General features: G+C 45.6%; 3 protein-coding genes across 11 annotated transcripts; 1 reads left to right on the top strand and 2 right to left on the bottom strand.

The window, feature by feature from the left end:
- Window positions 1-626: 626 nt before the first annotated feature.
- Window positions 627-4,642, bottom strand: gem (GTP binding protein overexpressed in skeletal muscle). The gene is made up of 5 exons (XM_040166066.2): window positions 4,541-4,642; window positions 2,245-2,691; window positions 1,857-1,933; window positions 1,554-1,758; window positions 627-1,468 (listed from the first exon to the last, which is right to left on the bottom strand). The coding sequence occupies exons 2-5, from the start codon at window positions 2,603-2,605 to the stop codon at window positions 1,185-1,187; spliced, it is 927 nt and encodes a 308-aa protein (XP_040022000.2). The 5' UTR covers window positions 2,606-2,691; window positions 4,541-4,642; the 3' UTR covers window positions 627-1,184.
- Window positions 4,643-6,253: 1,611 nt separating this feature from the next.
- Window positions 6,254-17,345, bottom strand: rad54b (RAD54 homolog B). 2 transcript variants are annotated; one of them, XM_078095036.1, is made up of 16 exons: window positions 17,205-17,345; window positions 16,293-16,468; window positions 15,820-16,054; window positions 10,837-11,085; window positions 10,183-10,479; window positions 9,932-10,094; window positions 9,600-9,825; window positions 9,176-9,262; window positions 8,963-9,083; window positions 8,718-8,857; window positions 8,333-8,623; window positions 8,040-8,203; window positions 7,699-7,960; window positions 7,143-7,209; window positions 6,844-7,041; window positions 6,254-6,739 (listed from the first exon to the last, which is right to left on the bottom strand). In XM_078095036.1, exons 2-16 carry the CDS (start codon window positions 16,437-16,439, stop codon window positions 6,519-6,521), a joined length of 2,868 nt encoding a protein of 955 aa, XP_077951162.1. In that variant the 5' UTR covers window positions 16,440-16,468; window positions 17,205-17,345; the 3' UTR covers window positions 6,254-6,518. The 2 variants fall into 2 exon arrangements, with proteins under 2 accessions (XP_077951162.1, XP_040020634.2); XM_040164700.2 differs by having other exon boundaries at window positions 15,862-16,054.
- Window positions 14,567-21,115, top strand: rnf41l (ring finger protein 41, like). 8 transcript variants are annotated; one of them, XM_078095065.1, is made up of 7 exons: window positions 14,567-14,880; window positions 18,595-18,801; window positions 18,930-19,069; window positions 19,393-19,419; window positions 19,902-20,064; window positions 20,157-20,277; window positions 20,576-21,115. In XM_078095065.1, exons 2-7 carry the CDS (start codon window positions 18,596-18,598, stop codon window positions 20,978-20,980), a joined length of 1,062 nt encoding a protein of 353 aa, XP_077951191.1. In that variant the 5' UTR covers window positions 14,567-14,880; window position 18,595; the 3' UTR covers window positions 20,981-21,115. The 8 variants fall into 8 exon arrangements, with proteins under 8 accessions (XP_077951191.1, XP_077951190.1, XP_077951187.1 ...); XM_078095064.1 differs by lacking the exon at window positions 19,393-19,419 and adding an exon at window positions 18,108-18,495 and having other exon boundaries at window positions 14,750-14,875; window positions 18,930-19,036; XM_078095061.1 differs by lacking the exon at window positions 19,393-19,419 and adding an exon at window positions 18,108-18,495 and having other exon boundaries at window positions 14,788-14,875.
- Window positions 21,116-21,527: the final 412 nt, after the last annotated feature.

The raw sequence follows: 21,527 nt of genomic DNA, 5'->3' as shown, positions 1-21,527 counted from the left end.
GCAGCTTTGTCTCGAAGATCTTTCCAACACTAGAAAGTCCATAAGTGAATGCGGCAGAAATGCCCAAAAGATCCTTTGATTCCACATCAAGGTTTGTCCTTTACCTTCACAACCACCTAACAACACACATGGCTGGCTTTATCTTACCAAGCACCTGACACGCACCACCACACCAAGCTCTACACGCTGCACAGAAACAAGGCAGAGAGTTTATTAAACCTGTGAGTCTTCATTTCACAGCACCGTTATTTAACCAGAACCTGTGACGCCCGTGTTGGCGGTTCAGCGGATGAAGCCACTCATTCAAATAGAGCGGATATTCTGGCGGGTGAGAATCAACACCATCTGCCTGATACTGAACCTACCAAACACTCTTCCCAGGCTCCTCTGAATGTTGCCATGGCAACGTATTTGACTGTATTTACAGTTTTGGAACAGGACCGGCGCTCAATCCGCTGACATCAACTTTCAGGGGACTAAATTTGTTATTGAAAGTTCAGCTTTAATGTCACTGACTCATCACTGTTTTGTTCTGGTTTGCATAAGTGCCTCTCTTTTGTGTCAAAGCTGAGTCACCCATTGTAATGTCTCATTAGTGAGGTTCAGATGACAGACGAAAGTGGCAATTTTCTTAAATTGGATGATGTCACTTTATTTCTAAGAGCAAAATTTAAACATACAAGTAACAAAACACAACACATAATCGCAATGTATTTACAGTCAGTGAAAAACACACATTATTAATAAAAAAAAAGAAAGACAGTCAACTAAATGTTCCTCATGCAAATTATCAAAGAGAAAAGACTAATATTAACATTTAAAACACAAAACATAACATCCGTCTCCCAGTTTCCATCAGAAGGTTTCTAACCTCCAAAGTAGAGGCAGACGTTAAACAGGAAACGTCACTTCATTAGCCGATTGTTCCGGTCCATTACACGGGCGGAGCTGCGTCCACTGAGTCCGGTTTGGACCTCAACATGTGGATGTCAGTGCAGGAAGCCTGCAAACCCCCTCTCTTGTACACCAGACCGGCCCGGTGTCAACACACCCAGGACTGAGCCACCCAACGTGTGGCCCCTTAAAGGCATCGGGCGTCCACCAATTCTGCTCTCCAAGCAGCCACTTGTTCACCTGCTCAAAAGGTTTGGCGTACATTTAAACGCCCGCTTCTGCTTATGTTTCTACAGCACAGAAAGATCATGACAGGACTTTGATTTCAGCCAGAACGCCACGCTGGGATTGTTCTTCGCCATCACCTTGTCGAGGAAGCGCTTGGCCTTCATGGGGAGGCTCTCGCGCCGCGCGTTGCAGTACGTGTGCCTGCGCCGCCTGTTGGCCTCCTTGGAGTCTCGGCGTAGCCGCAGCTGTCGCACCATGCCGTGGAAAGCCTCCCAGATGTTGTGCTGCACGGCGGCTGAGGTTTCGATGAACTTGCAGTCAAACACAGCTGCGCAGGCGCGACCCTCTGAAACAGAAAGGGCAACGGTCGGCACCTGCACGTCCGAGAGGTCGAACCTCATCCACACACAAGAAGCGTTGCGTCTCCTCACCGTTTACTGACACCTCTCTGCGTCGCGCCAGGTCACATTTGTTCCCCACCAGGATGATCGGCGTGTGCTGCGCAGGGCGGAAGCGCCGCAGGGTGATCCGGAGCTCGGAGGCTCGGAGGAAAGAGGCCCGGTCCGTCACAGAGTACAGCAACAGGTAGGCGTCGCCCGTCTGCATGTAGTGCTCCCGAGCCGGACCGTCGTCGGTCTGCAAAGGCAAACAGGGTTAAATGCAGGAGTTACAGGGTGCGCAGCGTGCGCTGTGGTCATTTACACACAAGTCCACGGGGATGCTTTTCATCTCACCTCTGCATCCGATGTGTCCAGCAGAGTTATAGTTGCAGCTTCTCCATCCACTTCAATTTTCTTTTCACACACTTCATCTGAAATTATAGACAAAAGAAAAGAAAACATTTGGATGATGATAGACTTTTTCCATTTAGGTGAGAGCAAATTGTGTAATTATAAGAAAGGAAATAAACACATTTATGATGCTCAAGAGAGATCACCGTGACCTTTTCAGAATTTCAACCATTCTGATGTGATAATATTCAAGTGCCGTGATGCATTTATTAAATAGAATTAGTATTAGGTTTGTTTGTGTTCATCTGAAATGTATTCTAAAAATAAGGCGGATTAGCTGGTTAACAGCAGCCTGTAGTCATAAATCCCCGTGTAGCTGTCTTTTCCTCACCGGCACACAGCTCGCAGTCATCGCTGTCCATGCTGTCCGCCGCCCCGGCGAAGATGCTGCTGAAGGCCGTTTTGCCCACTCCGCTGGCCCCCAGCAGCACCACCCGGTACGGGCCCCCGGGTGCCCGCCCCGCATCCCCGGAGGAGTCGGTAGAGCGGACCGAGTCGGAGGAGGACCAGCTCTTGCGGCTCCCGTCCGACTCCTCGGCGGAGCCGGTGCAGGACTTGGAGCGGGACATGCAGGCGGGGCCCCGGGCGAGGAGCCGGCCGTCCGAGAGCAGCTGGCTGCCCGGGTCGCAGATGCTCCACCGGTGGAGCTCGTTCTGCAGGCGGAGGCTGTGGCGGCGCACGCTGGACAGCATGGTGCCGGGGACCTGGGACCACGGACGGTGCTAATCGCCAGGTGGTGTTGTTTTCTCTTCTGGGGGGAAATCGAAGCGAGTTCGTCCTTAAAAGTAAAAAAAAAAAAAAAAAAAACTTTAACTCAGTCACAAATAATAAAAAAAAGAAAAGATGTTACGGTAAAATGAATTCCCCCCCGTAATTAATCCGTTTATTTTTACAACGGAGCTTTCTCTATGATCAGACGGGAACAAAAACAACACAAAAAAGTTTTTTCCTCGGATGCAAAAATGTTCGGCTGGTAAAAGGCAGCGCGACGCGGACAGCTGGTGTCTGCGGATTCTGCTTTCTCCATCAGAGTGCGTCTGGTGCTCCGATGGGGTTTCCCTGCGGTTTAAATGAAGAGGAGGATGTGGAGGAGGGTGGAGGTGAAGGAGTGTGTGTGTGTGTGTGTGTGTGTGTGTGTGTGTGTGTGTGTGTGTGTGTGTGTGTGTGTGTGTGTGTGTGTGTGTGTGCAAACAGATTTGCACTGTTCTTAAAGTGCAATATGTCACTTTGGAGAGAAGAAATAACACATTCTTCTACTTGATTAAAGTTTATTTTTGAAGGACCAAAACACAGCTTTTATTAAATAATCTGATCAAATGTTTGATCAAATGTGTTTGTGTATTAGCTTTGTTAGTAAAGGAGAGATTACGAATTTGTTAGTGGATTTTTAAAATTTGGTCTATGATTAAATATATAACAGAACATTCATTTTTAAAATTGTCCTGGACTCATTCTTATTTGGTTCCATCCACTGTGAGTCCATGCAGGCCGCTTGCTTCATTAAAACTCAATGTCCCCAGTCCTTAAAGCTCAAACTGAAAACATTGAAGGCAATGTTCACATGAGTCCTTGTCGGAATATATCAGTGTTTCTCTGGACCAAAAGCCAGCCTTCACTTTGTGGATAAACATCTCATTTGCACAAGCAGTCTTGTTAAAAACCCAAACCAGAAACATATGAATATCCATTTGAACTTCAGACATGCAACCTTTTCAAAGAGGCTGCATTCAAAGTAGTGTAACTTCTCTCCACGCCGGCACAAACTCAGTGAACTCATCACACATTTCCCTCTGGACTCCACATATGTGATGTTCAGCAACTAGTGGAAAGAAAATCATGTTTTGCCACCAGCATTGATCTTTCCATCTACATGTCCAACAGTCAGCTGGTTGCAAAACGGGGGCGATAAGAGGAATGTTGATAGTGAGGAAATCACCCGACTAGAAAAATACAACAGATAATGTTGACAACTACATCACAGGCTGCAGAGATGGTGTTAATGTGCGATGTTGCCAGATTTCGGAGCCTTTCGATTGCCCTGCTAATGCTCTGAATACCTTAGAGGACCTTTTAAAAAGGTCTTTGAGGTGGGATTTTAAAAAACTAACGATTAATGGATATGTAAAACAAAAATTATTTTGATTAACGATCTAAATTATTTTAATATTGTGAAGCACTTCATGGTTGAGACAGAGGTGGCCCGTTACTACAGTAATAGCAGCGTTATTTCATTGTTTTTACAGGACGTCTGGATCGGGTTGTGGCCTCGTCCGCGAAAAAAACCCTGCTGCTGTGTATTAGGAGCCTGATCCGGGCTGCCTGACAGACGACATTAAGAGGTTAAGATCTTTGTCCGACATTAACAGTAAATCCTTACTAAGCTGGAGCAGCACCGGGACCGGGAGGAGGGGGGACCGAGAGTTGGCTGCAGACCGGCAGCGTCGTGGTGAAGGCTGTCAATGTGAAGTGACCTCTTTATTTACAGGGTTTCAGTGTAAGAAATATAAATATATACTTTGTACTGCAAGTTAAAAGTGAATAATCATTTCAACGAGTGTGCCGGGGAAGTTGTAGTCCGAGGAACCGTTTCTGGTGAAGATGTAAAGGCTGTTTTTTGCTGCACTGACCTGGTTTCAGGTCCAGGTCCAACCAGCGGTGCCCACACTTTTTCAGCTCGCTATCAACTTTTCAACCGACCAGGTCGAGGCATTTTGCCCACCCGAATCCCAACATCAAGCCCAATTATATATAAAAAGTCTCTTAGATAAGCTCTTATTACTTGATCCGATCTAAAAAATAAAAAGGAGGCTAGAGGTTCTGGATTTCAAGCCTCGTTTTTTCGACCGCTATAAAGAGAGCACAATCATTAATATTTCTCATCTCATCTGCCATTAACCTTGGGAGCCCTAAAATAAAAAAAGAATAAAAACTGTGAAGCATCAACGCATCAGTAGCTTAACATCTCCTATAAAAACACGAGCGGCTTCAACAACAATGATTCTAGGACTGACAAACAATATAATATGAGAATTCTGTACTCGTACAAGATACTTGGCCATCTGGACTCTACGGGACATTCAGATCTTCCAAAGGTCCTGGGATGACAGGGAATAAACTTAAAATCTGTGATTCAGTCTCTCCGTCAAAACAACTGAATCTCTTTGTCGCCTTCCAGCAGTGGAAAGTCGTTCATTCGATCCACACGTCAGGTCCTCGAGCTGTCTGGCTGGAACGAGAGAGCTTTTACAAAGATCAGAAGGAAAATGTTGACTCATGGACACACGTGTGGCACATGGCCTCTGAGACTATTGGAAGAGGGATTTGGATCAATATGCCGATTGGACTCGTCTGCCAAACGGTGCTGCAACATAGAACACGATTCCTACTCAACACAAACTGTATATTTCATTGCCAAAGCCGGGCCAGGGCAGTTGCTTGGGTGACAGTTGCTATGCCAACACTGGTTAATCTGTGAGGTTCAATCTGGGGCAACGCTAAAACAGCTACAGTAGTCACCAGCGCGACAAAAGACTCGTAGTGTTGCTTTTCAAACAACGATTGACTACAAGAGGCCTGAAAGATAAATAAATAAATCCATATATATATATATATATATATATATTATCAATATGTAAACTATGCATTCTAGCTTTGGACGGGCACAGTTTAAAGTCACGCGGTGTCCACAGAGACACAGCAGCTTTCTGCAAAAGGAACCACGCACACGCAGGCTGCAGCAAATGAACAAAAGGGGAAGCTGAACCTCCCGCTCAACCGTTTATTACACAACTAAGTTGCTTAAGAATCACACAGAGTGGTGAGGACCCAGTAAATAACAAATAACCTCCTCACAGTAATTAAACACGCAGCGTAGTGGAGCTCAGTCAGACGGACCCGGGCACAAATGGGATGTGAATCCAGCACACACAACAACTGCATAACTCACCCGCAGCAGCTGTGTGCTGAAGGGCGTGAACACATCAGGGTTAACTCCAATAACAGACTGCAGAGAGGAGACTATGGTCAGCGCCTCAGGTAAAACTGTGACATCATATACAAAACTTCTGGCTTGAGAACGACTTCACAGACGGCCTTGAACAATAATCTTTTCTACAGATGGTTGTTTACACAAAGTCTGCATATCAGCCAATTTCTTAAAACAACATCAATCCTAATTCACACAGTAAACATTACTCTAGATGGATATAGGAGTAACTCTCACATGTCTTTCTACAGTATAGAGGTATTAAAACATTCTCACTCTGCCTCAATATTACATGCTTCTGAAACAAACCTCTCCCCGAGGATGAATTCTTAAGTCGATAAAAAAAAGGGTCAACTGGTTAAAAAACTGTTTATTACACAAATTCCTTTTGAATACCATTCATTTAACAATGTTTTATCGTAAATGTCTTTCAATAAATAAAGAAAACGCAGAGGACAATACACAAGATCGGACAGATGTTGCTTATTTACTGCTGTTGGCAACACTTTTGAGTTTAGCTTTCTGTTGCATCCGGTGACAAAGTCCAGTGAGCCTGAATACAAACATATGGAAGTGTGTGTGTGTGTGTTCTTCATCTACAATGTGATCCAGCATCAGTTTCAGGGCGCTGTGTGAGAGATGGTGGTCTGGAAGGCGAAGGTGATCTGGTTTCGTGCCAGGTCAAGGTAAGGGTCTGAGAAGCTGTGCGTGTCACCAGAGAAATGTCTCCACTGCATCAGCTCCGACATGCTGAGATGCTTCTGCGGCGCCCCTCCGCGGTCGCCTTGACGACCGAGCTGGCACGGCCTATCAGACACCGGCTGCTCTTCCTCCAAGACAGCTGATGATGAAGAAAAAAGAGAAAATTAAAAATAGCCAGTCGAGTCTCAATAAAGTAAATAAAGTGAAATATTGGCATGTGAAGGGCGACGCCTTTGTGCTTACGCTGGGCCGAGCCGTCCATGACACAGCTGCAGTTTAGCAAGTCGTGTGTCAGAGAGAGCGTGTCAGTCAGGCTGAAAAGATCTCGCAGTTCGCTGGTGGAGAAGCTGGTGTGCTCCGCCCTTTTGCCCAGGTCAACCACTGTCCCAGAGAGCCCTTGTTTGGACACTTGTCTCTGGAATATCCGCTCCTCAATAGTGCCTGCAGGGAAGCAACGCACGCAGAGACATAACGACTCACGTCAGACTTGTTCGAAGTTTGTTCCATAGACTTTGTCATCGTGCGCCCTTGCGTTTTCAGACCTGCAGTGAGGAGACGATAGATGTGCACAGGCTTCTTCTGTCCATCTCTCCACACTCGAGCCATGGCCTGGACGGAGAAAGGAGGCAAATGTTGAAAGGGGGAAATAAAATGTGCACAGCACCATCTGGTGGTTGTGTGTAAGTGTGACGAAGTCTGAGAGGGATTTTTCACCTGTTGTCCAGTTCATCTTGTCAAAACTGAATAGTTCTTCCTTTTCATTTTCTGATTGAACCCCCTCCCTCCTCCCTCCCCCCAACCACATCAACAGTGACTGCATTACTATGGTTACTAAATGACAATAGCAAACATATACATGTTTTGTATACAAAACTCTCTTTAATAGAAGCTAATAATAGTTTGGCTTTAGAATTTATGGGATACTATCTGACAAACAAACCACCGTATCCGTCCTAGAAGTTGACCCAGAAAGTCTCCTGAACAATGGAACCTCCCGCACAAACGCACCAGAGTTTGTTTGACCCAAAACAGACAGATGTGGGCGCGAAGAAAACAGCGTTACGTGAAGCCATATATTCCGGTCTGTGTGAGTCTTACCTGAATGTCATTAGCAGGGTTCCAGTCAATGTCATACAGCACCAGGTGGGAAGCTCCCACCAGATTAAGCCCCACGCCTCCTGCTTTGGAGCTCAGCAGAAACACAAAGTTCTGAGAGTAGGCACTGTTGAAACCGTCAACCAGCCGCTGTCTCTGGTTGGTGGGGGTGTGGCCGTCTAGTCGGCAGAAGGTGTAGCCCGCGTGCACACACAAGTCCTGGAGCAGGTCAAGTGTCTGAGTGTAGTTGGATACTACAACCACCCTGCAGGGGCAACGCATCATTCATCAGTATGTGTGCACAACAAATACACGTGCAAATGCGATCACCTGAAGCCACACACCTGTCTGACGGGCCGAGTTGTCTGATGGCAGACAGCAAGTCCGTCAGAACCAGAAGTTTTCCAGAGTCGGCTGTGTTGAATCCACCCGAAGAGTAGGACTCTGGGAAGAGCTGAACCAAGCCCTCGTATAAAGAGTTCTCTGCGGAGCAAAGGTCTGCTTTTTCCTACAAAACAGTACTCAGTTAGGCACACGCCAACGTAAATTCTCAGGCTAAGTTCAATACAGGATGACAGCATGTAATCAAATACGATCAATATCTAAATGCAAGATGCAGATTTCTGCAGATCTTCACCTTGGCAGAGGAGTAGAGCAGACCAGGGTGGTTGCACAGCTTCTTCAGCGCGGTGATGCAGGCCAGGTGTGTGTGGGTTTGCGTGGAGCCCTGAAGGCAGTCTCTGAAGACTCTGTGGGCGAGAAGCTGCGTGTACAGCTCCCGCTGCAGAGGGCACGGTTTGCAGAACAACGTCCAATCGAGTCGTGGAGGCAGGTAGCGGTTGATGATTTCCTTTGTCCGTCTCAGGATGAACATGCCGGTCAGGCGCGAGAGCTCCGCGGCCCGCTCCTCTCCCAAAACGCTCTCCTCCTTTGGGCAGGGACAGGTTACAGAATCACGCCAGGTAAAAAGGAGTCAACGTATAAGTTACAACACAGAGAAGCAGGAAGGGAAGTGGCGTTACCTCCGAGCAGGAGGGTTGCCTGGAGCGCAGAATTGGCTCCTCGTAGACTTTTCTGTACGCAGTGGACGACCCGAGGATCCCCGGGTTCACAAACTCTATTATAGCATAGAACTCCTGCAGGTCATTCTGTACTGGGGTGCCTTGAAAACACGAAAGGCAATATGGTATCAAGAGATTGTTGTGGGTCAGACTTTTCCCATCTCTCGCCACGCTTTGCATCTCTGCGCTTCAGAATGAGTGAGCACCTGTCAGTATGACTCTGCGACTACAGCTCAAGCTGCTGAGGGCCGAGGACGTTTTGATGCTGCTGTTCTTCAGTCTGTGGCCCTCGTCACAAATCACAAGACCAAACTCCACTTTCTGAACCTGGAGGCAGGAGAAAATGCAAAAAGATGACATATGAGAAAATCACTTTGTACCATTCACAGGTGAAAGCGAGACGGAAGGGGAGAGAATACCTGCTCGAGGGAGCGCAGCAGCATTTCATAGCTGATCACAAGAACGCTGTGCAGAGGGGATATCACAAACTGCTCTATCCGGTGGTCCTGTACATGTCAAAAAAGAGGGTCCATTAATGACGTACATTAACACTAAGACAAATGGGTAAATCTGATATTTTATCAAAGTATATGTTTGAAAAAGCCATTCGATCAGGACAGGTTTAACATTTATATATCATTATGCGTTTATAAAAGTATTGTGATGTCATTTTTTGTTTTGTTGAAATATCTTAAATATAAAAACATGAGTAATGTAATGTTCTTTATGAATCAAATTGCTTTCCTGCATGAGAATTTGAAAATGAAAAAACTCTGTTCATACAAATTTCTAGCAGCGCCTTGTAAATCCAAAAGAAAGAATCCCCCCCCCTCCTCTCCACACCTGATCCACACTGAAGACGCTGATCCTCTCGCGGCCCAGCCACTTGTTGAACTCTGCCGCCCAGTTGTGCACCAGGCTGCCTGGTGTGACCACCAGGACGCGCTTAGCGACGGCTCTCCCTCCATACGGTCCTTGTTTGAGCAGCGTCCAGGAGAGTGCCACGCTCTGGAGGGTCTTCCCCAGACCCATCTCGTCCGCCAGGATGGCTCCATAGTAACCCGCAGCTCTGAGGTGCGCACACACACCATAAGATCCATTGATTTATTTGTTTTATTAGGCATCCCAACACTGGCTGTGATGGCTTCAAACAGCACGGGAACAAGCACCGTTACCTCAAGCCCATGACACACTCGTAGAGAAAGAGAAGGCCATCCTTCTGGTGTGGACGCAGCTGATTGGTCAGGAACGGGTCCACAACAACATCGACCACCGGGAGCCCAGACTTGTTGTTCAACCACTGGTGATTGGCGGAGGGACGAGGCATCACCAGCGCACCTGTAAAAGATCAGGAGACACCGAGTTAGATTGTGCATACACAAAATGTTTAAAAAGTCAAATCTTCCCAAAAAAACCTCTAACATACCTGGAGCCAGGGGGTCGTGGCGAGGTCTGCAGGTCTGTTCCTCTTCCCGTTTGGGCACAGAATGGTCTTTTCTCCCAGACAGCGTCGGGGAGCAGAAACGCTTGGACACCGAGCCACGAGAGGGAGGTGGAGCTGCATTACGCAGCTCCTCGTTCTGTACCGCCACCTCCTGAAAGCAACGGCCCCTGGCGAAGTCCTCCGCAGATATGAGCCCCATCACTTCCACCTCCTTCCCTCCGATCATCAAGGTCTCTCCCTCGGACAGGGAGGCCAGCACAGACACCTTGTAGCCACTTCCTAATGGAACATGCACAAGTATAACCGACGGACTCACAACGATCGGTTGGTAGAAATGTTGTATCTACAGGACTTAAAAAGGCCATAATGCTTCACAGCTCGTTTTTGCAAATTTAAGAGACTTGAAAGATCAGTTTATAGTCGCATTACAAGTTCCCAAAGTAAACCCGATTACATTATTTGCTCCATCAGTTTCTTTAAAAGGTGAAGCTCAACCAGAAGACTTGGTATTATATTATAAGTCAAAAAGGTTTTGCGATGTGCTTGACGGTCACATTCGACGCTGCTCTGTCTCCCACACGGAGTTAAAAGTGACAAAATAAAAACTTGAATAACATTCTGGTGTCTCGGTCTCACCCTTTCCAATGTCCTTGCCCTCCATGTCTTTCAGTGTGGCCGTGCGTCCTCTGGTGACCAGGACCGCGTCGCCCTCCCAGCGCTTGTGTTTCTTCTTACTGGCTTTACACCACATCACACTAAAGAAACGCGCTGCGTCCTGACGGCAGGCCGAGTCGGAGTCCGCAGCCGCAGAGACGCAGACTGAACTCGGGGCAGACTGAGCGGTTTGAGAAGACCCGGGAGTCAACTGAGGGTATCCATCCGCTCCTGTAACACCAAGACGTGCAACATAGTGAAAGAAAAAAAAAAAAAAAAAAAAACACACTTCCCCAGCAGGTGTCACATTTTCACCAAGCCCGCACAAATAGGCGACCCTCGCATTGTTAAAAACAAACAAACAGATGAACATCTTCTAAAGGGGCTGAATTCATGGGCAGATGCAGAAATACACAGCAACTAAAAAAAAAAAAACTAAAAGCAAATCAAACTTACTTTAATAGAAAAAAGTTGACATATGGACAAAGTGTAAAAGAAACTTACATCACATCGGAACACTGGAATACAATCATGTTGTAGTCACACACATTAAATAATGATAACATTGTGGAACCAAATCCAACCTCCCCGTCTTTTGATCAATTCATCCACCACAGTGATTTTCACACTTTAACAGCTTTCTCTCACTTCTTTGTAAATTCAGCAACAGGATTTGTCATCGTTAGCATCTCGTGATTAAGGCCCTCGACAATTTGACTTCAGACTTCAGTGCTTCAGTACTGGGTATCTGAATATTTCCCTGTTCAAAAAACTAGAGCTTCTTTTACATTTCTTAGCAACCGAACTTTGATTAAGCGCCCTAATTTGGTTACCTATAAATTATTTTATTTTAGGCACATTCAATCAATTACTGATGCCAAAGCACAAGGACAGTTTCTTTACAAATAATTAAAAGAGCACTAATACTATAATATGATCTGGGAAGACACACACTCCAGTATAACATTAAAGTAAATACCGGTAGATCGTCAACACTTAAATACAATTCATAAATTGTAAATTGGTGGGCGATCGAAGCAGAAGAATCATCGTGGTACAAGCCATCCATTACTACGAATATTATCTTCCAAATAGATCGTTCACATTTATTTCATCTACTTTGGCCGATCTGTGTTGTAACGTGAGCATTTCAAAAGGTCTCCTGCCGCTTCTGTCAATAAGAACAATGTCGATACATATTTTTATGTACTCGGACGGGAATGAACAGACTGCAGCACGTGTGAGCCTTTCACTGCTATAAGCAAATAGGCTTTCGGTGTCTGTACGAGGCACTATGTTCGCAAAAACAAATCTCACGATTGCTCCTCGGTTCTTCTCAAAACATTGATCTCCTCTGTCTCTCCCTTCCTAACACTGGACGCAGATGTGCGCTCGCGCTCTTCATTGAGGAATCGGCAGTCCGTTTCTCAGTCTAGCAGCCTTTAGTTTCTCCACTTTGATCTTGGCTCGCAGAAGTTCCTCCTCCAGGTCCTGTTTCCTCTTCAGCCCCTCCCTCTTCTCCTCCAGGTACACAGCGACCTTCCTGTGATTGGCCAACACCAACTCGTGCTCCTCTTTGGCGAGTTGCAGCGGGCGAAACCTGTCGTGCTCGTGGCGAGGGTAGATGTCATTGGGGTAGAGGTCGTGGCCTAAGGGCAGCGGCGAGGCGGACAGGGGGATGTTATCGGACGAGGGGACGGGAGACAGCGACGCTTCAAAATCGTGCTCGCTGTCCGAGTCCTGCTCCACCTCCTGGCCACCGTCCAGCCCTGGTTCTGTGAGTGTGGAGAGGATGGGGAGGTCTGGGGGTGGTTTAACGTCCTCTTCAGGGTCCAGCTGGACCACCTCATGGGGGAGACTTGGGACAGCTGCGGAGTAATCCTGGAGCCCGGCCAGAGACGAGCTGCTGCCAGGGTGTTCGACAGGAGAGTTGTGCTTGCTGTATATTAATCTAAAAATGGAAAGAAGGATAGAATTTGATTGTGTCACGGGTGCTTAAACGACGATCCTTTATGTTGTATTCAGCCTCACGGATGATATTTTATTACCGATGTATAGAATTAAGAATAGTGAAACAATTTGCGATAGGGAAGTCAAGGTTTTTTTGGGGGGGTTTTTTCCAAGGAACTTAAAACTCAAGTAACTAACTATTTTAAGGCTTTGTTACCTTCTATGTACTCTCTCAAACTTATAAACATTATCTGCCCTGGCCTTGTTTTTCCTAATTTATTTACCATAAAGAACAAACTAGTTTCTAAGAATTAATTCGATTTGTGGTCTATAACAGTCTTGTTAAAAAAAATGAGATAAAGAAAAATAAACAGCAAGACAAACGGCAGATTCCTTCTTAGCCTGACGATACGAGTCTGTAATCTAATTGGGCCATTTGAGTTCAGCCCCTCCCTTCCATCCTCACTCTCCTCCTCCAACTGTTGAATCAGTGTCACGACTACGTCCTGTTAATGACGAACGTGCACGCTAAATCTCTACCCTCACTGTTCGTTTTTTGCCTTCGGGTCTGTGCTCCTAAGTGATTATTACACTGTACCTGCGCAGTGCCTGGTCCTTTTCATGGATGGGCACATGGTGAAACAGGTGAGGGATCATCTCCATAATTCTCCTGGTTGGCTCAGAGATGCTTGCTCTGTATTCTGGCTGGGCGTGTCTCCGCTGCATCACTTCCTGCTTGGCCGACTCCTTTAGCCTCTTGTAAAGGGTCCTGAGGCCCTGAGCGGTGCGATGGGGTCTGTCCCCTCCCAAGGCGTTGTATTGCTCAGCCACAGTGTCCCAACACTTGTTCTTGTCCACGATGACAGCATGCTTGTTGGTGTGCTCCTCCAGGATGCGGATGTGAGGACGGACCAGCTTCAACAGGTCCAGCTTTTCCGAGAGGGTGAAGTTTGAGGAGCGAGCCTTACCCACCATACTGGACAAAAACACAGAGCTGGAGGCCATCTTAAAGCATTGCAGACTCACAGAGATCGAGTCGGGTCTATGGCTGTTACCGTCCAGCAACCACATTCAACACTAAGGCCCCTCAGTCTTCCCACCTGTCTTTTTTTTTGTCCCTGCTGCTGGCTTCTCTTGGTCCACGGTGATGAAGCTAACCCTGGCCTTACTCCTCCACATTTCCCATTTTCCTTCCTCTAAATCAAACACAAACCATGTCTAAAATGTGCATGGTTTCATACACTGCTCCTTGGTTCTGCCTCAGCCACGTTGCACAACAAAAACCAGGCTGTGCTGCACACAATAAGAATCAGGCTTAACTAGGCCAGCCTCGTTTAGGCCCCCGCCTACCGCGGAGGGCTTTGGATGAATTCCTCCCAGCTTAGGCTGACGTAGCTAAGCCTCTTAAACCCAGCCCGACCTACTTACAGCTCGGTCTCTCTAAACCCCAAACCAAGCACAGCGCAGAGCACCGCACGGCCACCCTGCCTGTACACCAGAAAACAACAGGAAATCACCAGCAGCGACACTGTGCTGAAAAACAAACGGGAGGAACACGTTTTTACGTTTTTCTAACAGGTTATTGGGGTCAGGGGTCTATTTTCCTGAAGTGAGTGACGCTCTGATACAGCGCAGGTTTAACTAACCGAGGGCTGTGGGAGGGGGGAGGGGCTTCTGAACGCGCGGCGCGTGCCCGCGGAGTCAGAGGCGCTCTAAACCTTTTTGTGCATGACGTAACATAAAATAAAAAATACCACATCCGAGATCACGCGATGAAACAAGTGCTCCAGGCGCCTGTGGAAAATCGAACCGGGTGTACCGCGTGTGTTTAGGGCGTGAAACAGCGGCACTAGTTGCTCCTGCGAGGCGAGGGGGAGCGAGGGGGGGGGGGCGGCGGCTCACTGATCCGGAGCGCCGGTCCTCATGCGCGCGCCGCGTCACCACCAGCGCTCATTTGCATAATGCTGGTCCTGCTGTCACTCAGACCGCCCGGTTTAACATCCGTCGACAGTGTGTTGTATCGTTGCCACACAAGAGGGACGGGACTGCCGGCTGCTGCAGATGTCAATCAGTAAGGTGGCGTCACAAGTTTTTTTTTTTTAATCATTTATAACCAATTCGAAAAAATACCATCCGAAAGCAACTAGGGACTTTAAGCCGGAGCATAACCGCGCTAAATTGCCCGCACACCGGTCCACAGTCTTGCAGTGAAATCAAGCGAACGCATCGTTTTAAAAAATACATTTTTGATTGAAAACATACAGGGAAACGTGTAGGCAGAGGGTTTGTGATTAAGCTTCCAGAGATGCGCTTACCCTCTAAAAAAGGCTTCTCTATGTGCAGATTTTGCAACCAGACTATATCTGTAGCAGAACGAATTCAGTTTCACCATAATGGCATCTGAACAGGAGAATATGCAATGACATTTTTCTTTCAATATAGATAATTTCCAATTAGTAACTGATGATCAGTGGACTTCACAAACCCATGTGTTTGCCCATGCATGTGCAGTCCATTTGTGAGGCTGAATATCTCTGAATAAGTTACTCAACGTGGATTGCAGCATCTAAAATCTTTATTATAACAGAAACCACATGCAATGTAAAAGTAGGTAGAACAAGATAATTAATGTACTATATTGGGGTCCTGATCAATAGGTGTAGATTATTACTATATATTTTACACCTACTGCATGATGAACTACTATCAGCAAATAACTGAGCGAACAGCATTATAGGAATCATGTCCACACTGCTAATATCATTACATGTTCTCCCTTTTGCAGTTATAGACTTGCAGCTTATAAATATCCCAGAGAAAGGATGGTGTCAGTCAAATGTTTTAATCAACTTGACATGATATGATATATTGAGATACCTCTTGAGCAAGTACACACTGATAGGGGTAATAACACAAGAATACATATATATCAGTCAGTAAATAAAACTGCTGTTTTGTTTGCAGCCCTTAAAGAAAAGTGTTTTTGTTGCACAATCTCTACATAACCATTCTTACCCATAGCAGGTATTGTCCCAGCTACACATCTTTGTGTCGTACCTGCAGGTCTGCGGTTTTCTGTGTGCTCTTCTGAGCCGTTGTTGGGATGGTCTGACGCCTCATTTTCCTTACTTTCTGCTGTGCTGAGAACAAGAGCCAGAGCCCTCGATAAGGTCGGAACAGGCGGAGCAGCTTTGGGCAGAACATCATATTCTGTTATACCCTTAGCTGGTGCTGCTAGACTTCTCTGGACCTGGAAGATAAAAAAATATTCTGGTTGACTAGTACTCCGCTCAGGTTGAACGTGAGCCAGAACTACCATGGAAACTTATCAGGACTCAACATTTAATCTACCAAAATAATGAAAAGAGAGTCATTTGTCGTCGATTAGTCCACACACACTTACACACTCCTGAGAAGAGGTGACAAGCAAGACAACCTGAAAATAACCATGTGAGTTTTGAAAACCTTAAATGTTGTGAATAATTTACCTTTTCCAGTGCATTTCCCAAACGAGGTTTAGGTGAGAGGGGCTTGAATCCAGCAATGAGACAGGAAGTAGATGCTGCAGGGGCTACAAACCGGGGCTTTTTCACAGCATTACCCGAGAGCTGGCTCGGAGCTCCTGAGCGCCGCATTTTGCTACTGGCAACCTTAAATCTATATCCTAAAGACAGAAAAAAATAAACACAGGCAAGCATTGCGTTTAGAAATTATTTATTCTACTAATTATAATGTGAATCAACTCAGTGGATCAGACTAACTAACAAAATGACTCAATGTTTGCTTCAGTAGTTCAGTGTTGTGGCCTTACAACCACTTCTAGTGTGTACATAATACTTTATACTAGCGTTTACTAGGGTAAACAAGTGCTTAATATTCATGATAAATGAATGGATTTAAGCTCTAACAGACGATAAATAATTCATAATATACAATATATCTATTAGCTCTCTGCTTCCAAATGCAGCTCGAACACACCATAACCACATTAATGATGTGCATTTGTTAGGTACATTAATGAAGACACCAATTCTACTCATGAAGCTAACGTTAGCTTATCTACATAAATATATTCAGTAAATTATGTAACGTTATAGCTGTTAAGACAAGATCAAAAAACTGTCAAGGTAAAGTTTATTGACATCGATAGATCATTGTGTCTCTAGAGACGATGATAAATGGATCGTCTCATTTATTAATCCGGTCTAAAAACCTCTAATTGACAGCTTTCTAACGCAACTATCACCCTCTTTGAAGCTGTTGACGTTAGATACATTAAGCTAACCTCTTGTGTCAGCGTTTCATGTTAGCATTAAGCTAACTGACTAGCGTCAAAACACTCCTGACACGTTGGTTTAAACTCGACGGCAACATCTGTTTTGATAACGTGACATACATACCGGGGTCAATTAACGTTTGACGAGAACAGTAATGGTCACAACATGTCACTAAAATCCGCCTAAAACAATTCGCCTTGTGTATTTTTCCTTAAACTGAGGAGTCTGTTCGGGTTCTCCCGCTGAAGGATTTGAGGAACATGATTGGTTGGCACCAGGCAGTGGGCGTGGTCAGAGCGAGGGGGTGCGCTTGATTTATTGTACATTGAGCCAGTTCATTGATAACATTCCCGTTGAACTCCGGCCCCCCGTTAGTCCCTAAACTATTAATCAAGAAAAACTGAGACTTTTGCGGTGACCTCGCTTAATTACCCTTTAACAATGTGTATACATACACATACTTTGGTTTATTATGAGATGTGTATGCTTTATTTGATGCAATTGATATCATTTTGGAGATAAATGTTGCATGTTTTCTACACTATATTTATTTGAAATATATATTATTTATAAAAATAATGAGCATTCAAAAAAGTACAGACAATGCCAGGATCAGTATTACACTATGGTACAACATCTTTTGATAAAGAATGTCACACTAAAGAATGTCACACTCATTTATTTACTGCAGTAGTGACTTTTTAGAATAAAACAGGGCCGAGATCAGTTGTTTTATATTGCTCTTTGAATTTTGTGGTCTGACAGTTTGTGTCATCTGACATTCTGTAATCCAATCAGGGAGGGAGAGAGGGAGAGAGAGTGTAATCCATGATAATCCCACATTCAGAGAGCGAGACTAGTATAGGGTCTAACAGAGACAGAAAGAGTTGAAGGACAGCAATAATCTCCGAAGGCACCACAATCTTTGGCTTTATGGGCGAGGGGGTGAGGAAAACGGACCACTATAGAATGCATCTGTTTTATTGTGTGTCTCTTCTGTCTCTCTGATCTGATCTCGTCTGACAGCTGCCTGCCTGTGGCATGAACAGTGTTTGTCAGGGAAACATCTCCATGGAGACGGACTCCCAAGGGTAGGGGAGGGCTTTCAGGGAAAGGAGACCCTCACCTTGATGGAGTAGCAAGTGAAGAGAGAGGATGAAGAAGAAGAGACCATAGTAGTAGTTTACAGGTAAAATGGAAGATCACCTGTGGGGGAATAAGTGAAGCGGATTTAAACAAAAGGGAAGAAGAAGAAGAAGAAGAAGAAGAAGAAGAAGAAGAAGAAGAAGAAGAAGAAGAAGAAGAAGAAGAAGAAGAAGAAGCAGAAGCAGAAGCAGAAGTAGAAGTAGAAGTAGAAGTAGAAGAAGAAGTAGAAGAAGAAGAAAAAAGAGGTGGATGAAAGTTATTTCCTCAGGTAGGGGGGAGTGTTATTGTGGAAGTCAATAGTCCCAAAAAGAAGAACAAAACCTATGAGACACCAAACACTGTTGCTGTGCCCTCGTGTTTGTTGTAGGATGGGCTATGATCTGGAGCGGTTTGTGGGCTATGTGAATGAAGGTCTTCTGTGCTGTGTGTGTCGAGACGTGTTGGAGCGCCCCCTCCAGGCGCCCTGCGAACATGCCTACTGCAGCTCCTGCATCAGCAGCTGGCTGGTGCATCACCGCTCGTGTCCGGAAGACAGACTTCCACTGGACGTGAGCAGTCTGAAACCCCTGTACAGGTCTGCCTCTGTCTTTTATGATCTCTCTGAATTGTAACTGTTTATTATTAACTATCCACCAGGTTCACACACCTGTGTCCTGCTCTCTGTGCCCACCCTCATTTCTCTGACGCTGTTTTTGATGACAGGTACATGCGTAACGACCTGAACCGCCTGCAGATACGTTGCGTAAACGTAGGGCAGGGTTGTGAGGTGGTCTGCTCCCTGGAGAGCCTGCACACACACGAGGATGAGTGTGAGTTTGCCTTCATCTCCTGCTCTAACACGGGTACGAAACAGAGCTGATGGCATGTGTCATATATCAGTCGCCAGTGTTTGTATGGTTCTTAAATCATTATCATTGTGGAGGTGTGAAGTATGAAGGTAACTTGACACCTGTGTGTAAGCGCACGTAACAGGTGGCTCTTTTGTTGTCATGGCTACCTCCCAAACCTGAGCACCTGTGGGACTTGTTTAGCTCCCACAGACCCCACATGGGGCACATTCAGGCTCAACTTTCCATCACTCTTTAATGAGCTATTTAAAAGTGTGTATGTATTAACAAGCATGTGCTCTTGTGCTCACAACGTGTCTGTCACCTGTCATTGGCAGGTGGAGAGTACACATGTTACCATTGTGGTAGGTATACAGTGCATGCAGTGTGGCTTTTTGCGGTGTTAAGTGCTTCATGCACGTCAGCAACAGTTTCACACAAGATTTAACCTGATATATTTGTCTGCTGTGGTCCATTTAATGTGGCGTGGTGAAAGATGAGAGATTGTAGTAAGGAGAATAACAGGCGGGATGAAGTCAACTCTCCTCTTTTTACGTCACACTTTTTCCTGTTTCTACTGTTATATATAAATATCATGATCATCATTTGCTCCTTGAAACTTACAGAAAAGCCAGAGTCCAAAAGGCCAAAGTATATTTCGTTAAATGTGCAATCTTGTAAAGTAAGGAACATCAAGTGATTGCATTTTTTGTGTAATGGTGTGGCTTTGTTCTTTGAAGCTATTTCAAATGTACTTTAACAAATTGTTTCTTTACATTTACATTGCTATTTGAATTGAGCACATGGTTGCTTCATGTGAGGCCCGTCCGTCTCTGTGTCCTGTCAGGTTGTTCTTTGCAGGTAGAGAGGCGGGGTTTAGAGGCTCACCTCTCCGAATGTAACTTCCGCAGCAGGGAGTGTCCAAACGGCTGTGGCCACACCCTCTTCTCCATTGACCAATCACAGCATAACTGCGTAGCAGAGCTGCGCACAGAAGTGGAGATGCTCAGGTGTGTGTGTGAAAATTAAATCCAATCAAAACGTGTGCTAGTTTACATTAATTTTTTTATTACAATTTTGTCTCACTGAATACTTACGGCAGGGCAGAGATGCTTTGCAAGGTGGAGGAGGTCAGACGAGAGATGGAGTCTCGGTTGGACTCTCAGAGGAGACACATGGTGCAGAAAGAGTCGCAGCTGAAGAATGACGTGGAGGAGCTTAAGGTGACCTGTCAGTCCTTCTCATGAATTTAACTCCTCCACTTTTGACAACAAAAGGGCTGAAGGAAAGGTTTAAGGCACTGGAAGCTTAGTGGTGAGTGTAGTAATATGTTATATAAATCTTGAAAATCAAAGACATATGGTATGCTGTACTTCTGTGCTGAATTTAGTTGGCATACAAAACACAAGATAAACTCATTTTGTGTTGGGACAAATAAGAAATACCATACAAACTACTTTTAGGACCTTTTGTCAGAAGCAGAAAAGTCTCTTCTATGATCCATGTGTCCTCTCTGTGCAGGCCCAGCTGTCCTGCGTGATGTGTGACATGCGAGCCTTGCTGGGAGCGGAGCGCCTGAGAAGACAGGAGCTGGCAGAGGCAGAGCTGGAGAAGAGGGAACTGTTGGAGCTCCTCAGAGACATGCAGCCAACCAGGGGTCAGCATCCTGCTGAAGAGGCATCCAGGGAGCAGCATCAGGGAGCCCAACAAACAGCTGGACGGGAGCTGCACACAGAGCCAACCAGACACAAGCAGCGGGAGGCGTCTTTGCAGGCCTCCAGTCTGTCACTGCATTCAGCTCAGGCCACTAATGTATCTGGTCCACCTCCATCACCTCAGCTGGGAGAGGGGACACGCAAGGGTGGGACCAGGAGCCTGACTCTGGACTGCATCAAGAGGAAGAGCCGGGAGGTGACGGTCATCTGAGTAGACTAGAGATTAGGCCCATTAGAAACCGTTGAATCTGTATTTTTTGGTAATATTTGGAAAACAGTTTAAAAATGAAAATAGTGTGTACAGTTGTTCTGAGAGTTTTGTGAAATAAAACTATTTTAAAGTTCCAAATACCCCTGGACCTCTGCTTAAATGTTAATGAATGTATGAAAAACAAGTCATTCAAACCAAAATATTGATGGCTTTTATGTTAAACCATATAGTACCTTGTCGGAAAAATGAAATGAGTTTTGGTTGTAATAGTCTCCAGCGTGACGAGAGGAATGCATGCAGCACAAACAATTAACTCTGACATTGGTCTGGTTAGTTGCAGTTGTCGAAGGAATGCATTTTTGTGTCAACCTTTGTACATCATGCCCTGTTCGGTCTCATGTAATTCCTTTATTGCTGCTTTTAAACACGATGAACTATTTCTAAATATGGTTTTAAATGCCTGAAGAACCTTCAGAGAGGTGTAATTTGATCATTCTCAAGATGTTCGTTGGAACATTTGTTAGAGGCATGGTCAATAAAGCCTCTG

The sequence above is a fragment of the Gasterosteus aculeatus genome, chromosome 20, assembly GCF_964276395.1.
Source record: "Gasterosteus aculeatus chromosome 20, fGasAcu3.hap1.1, whole genome shotgun sequence".
NCBI lineage: Eukaryota > Metazoa > Chordata > Actinopteri > Perciformes > Gasterosteidae > Gasterosteus > Gasterosteus aculeatus.
The sequence above is the reverse complement of the archived record's forward strand: the minus strand, read 5'-3'. Positions and strand labels throughout refer to the sequence as shown.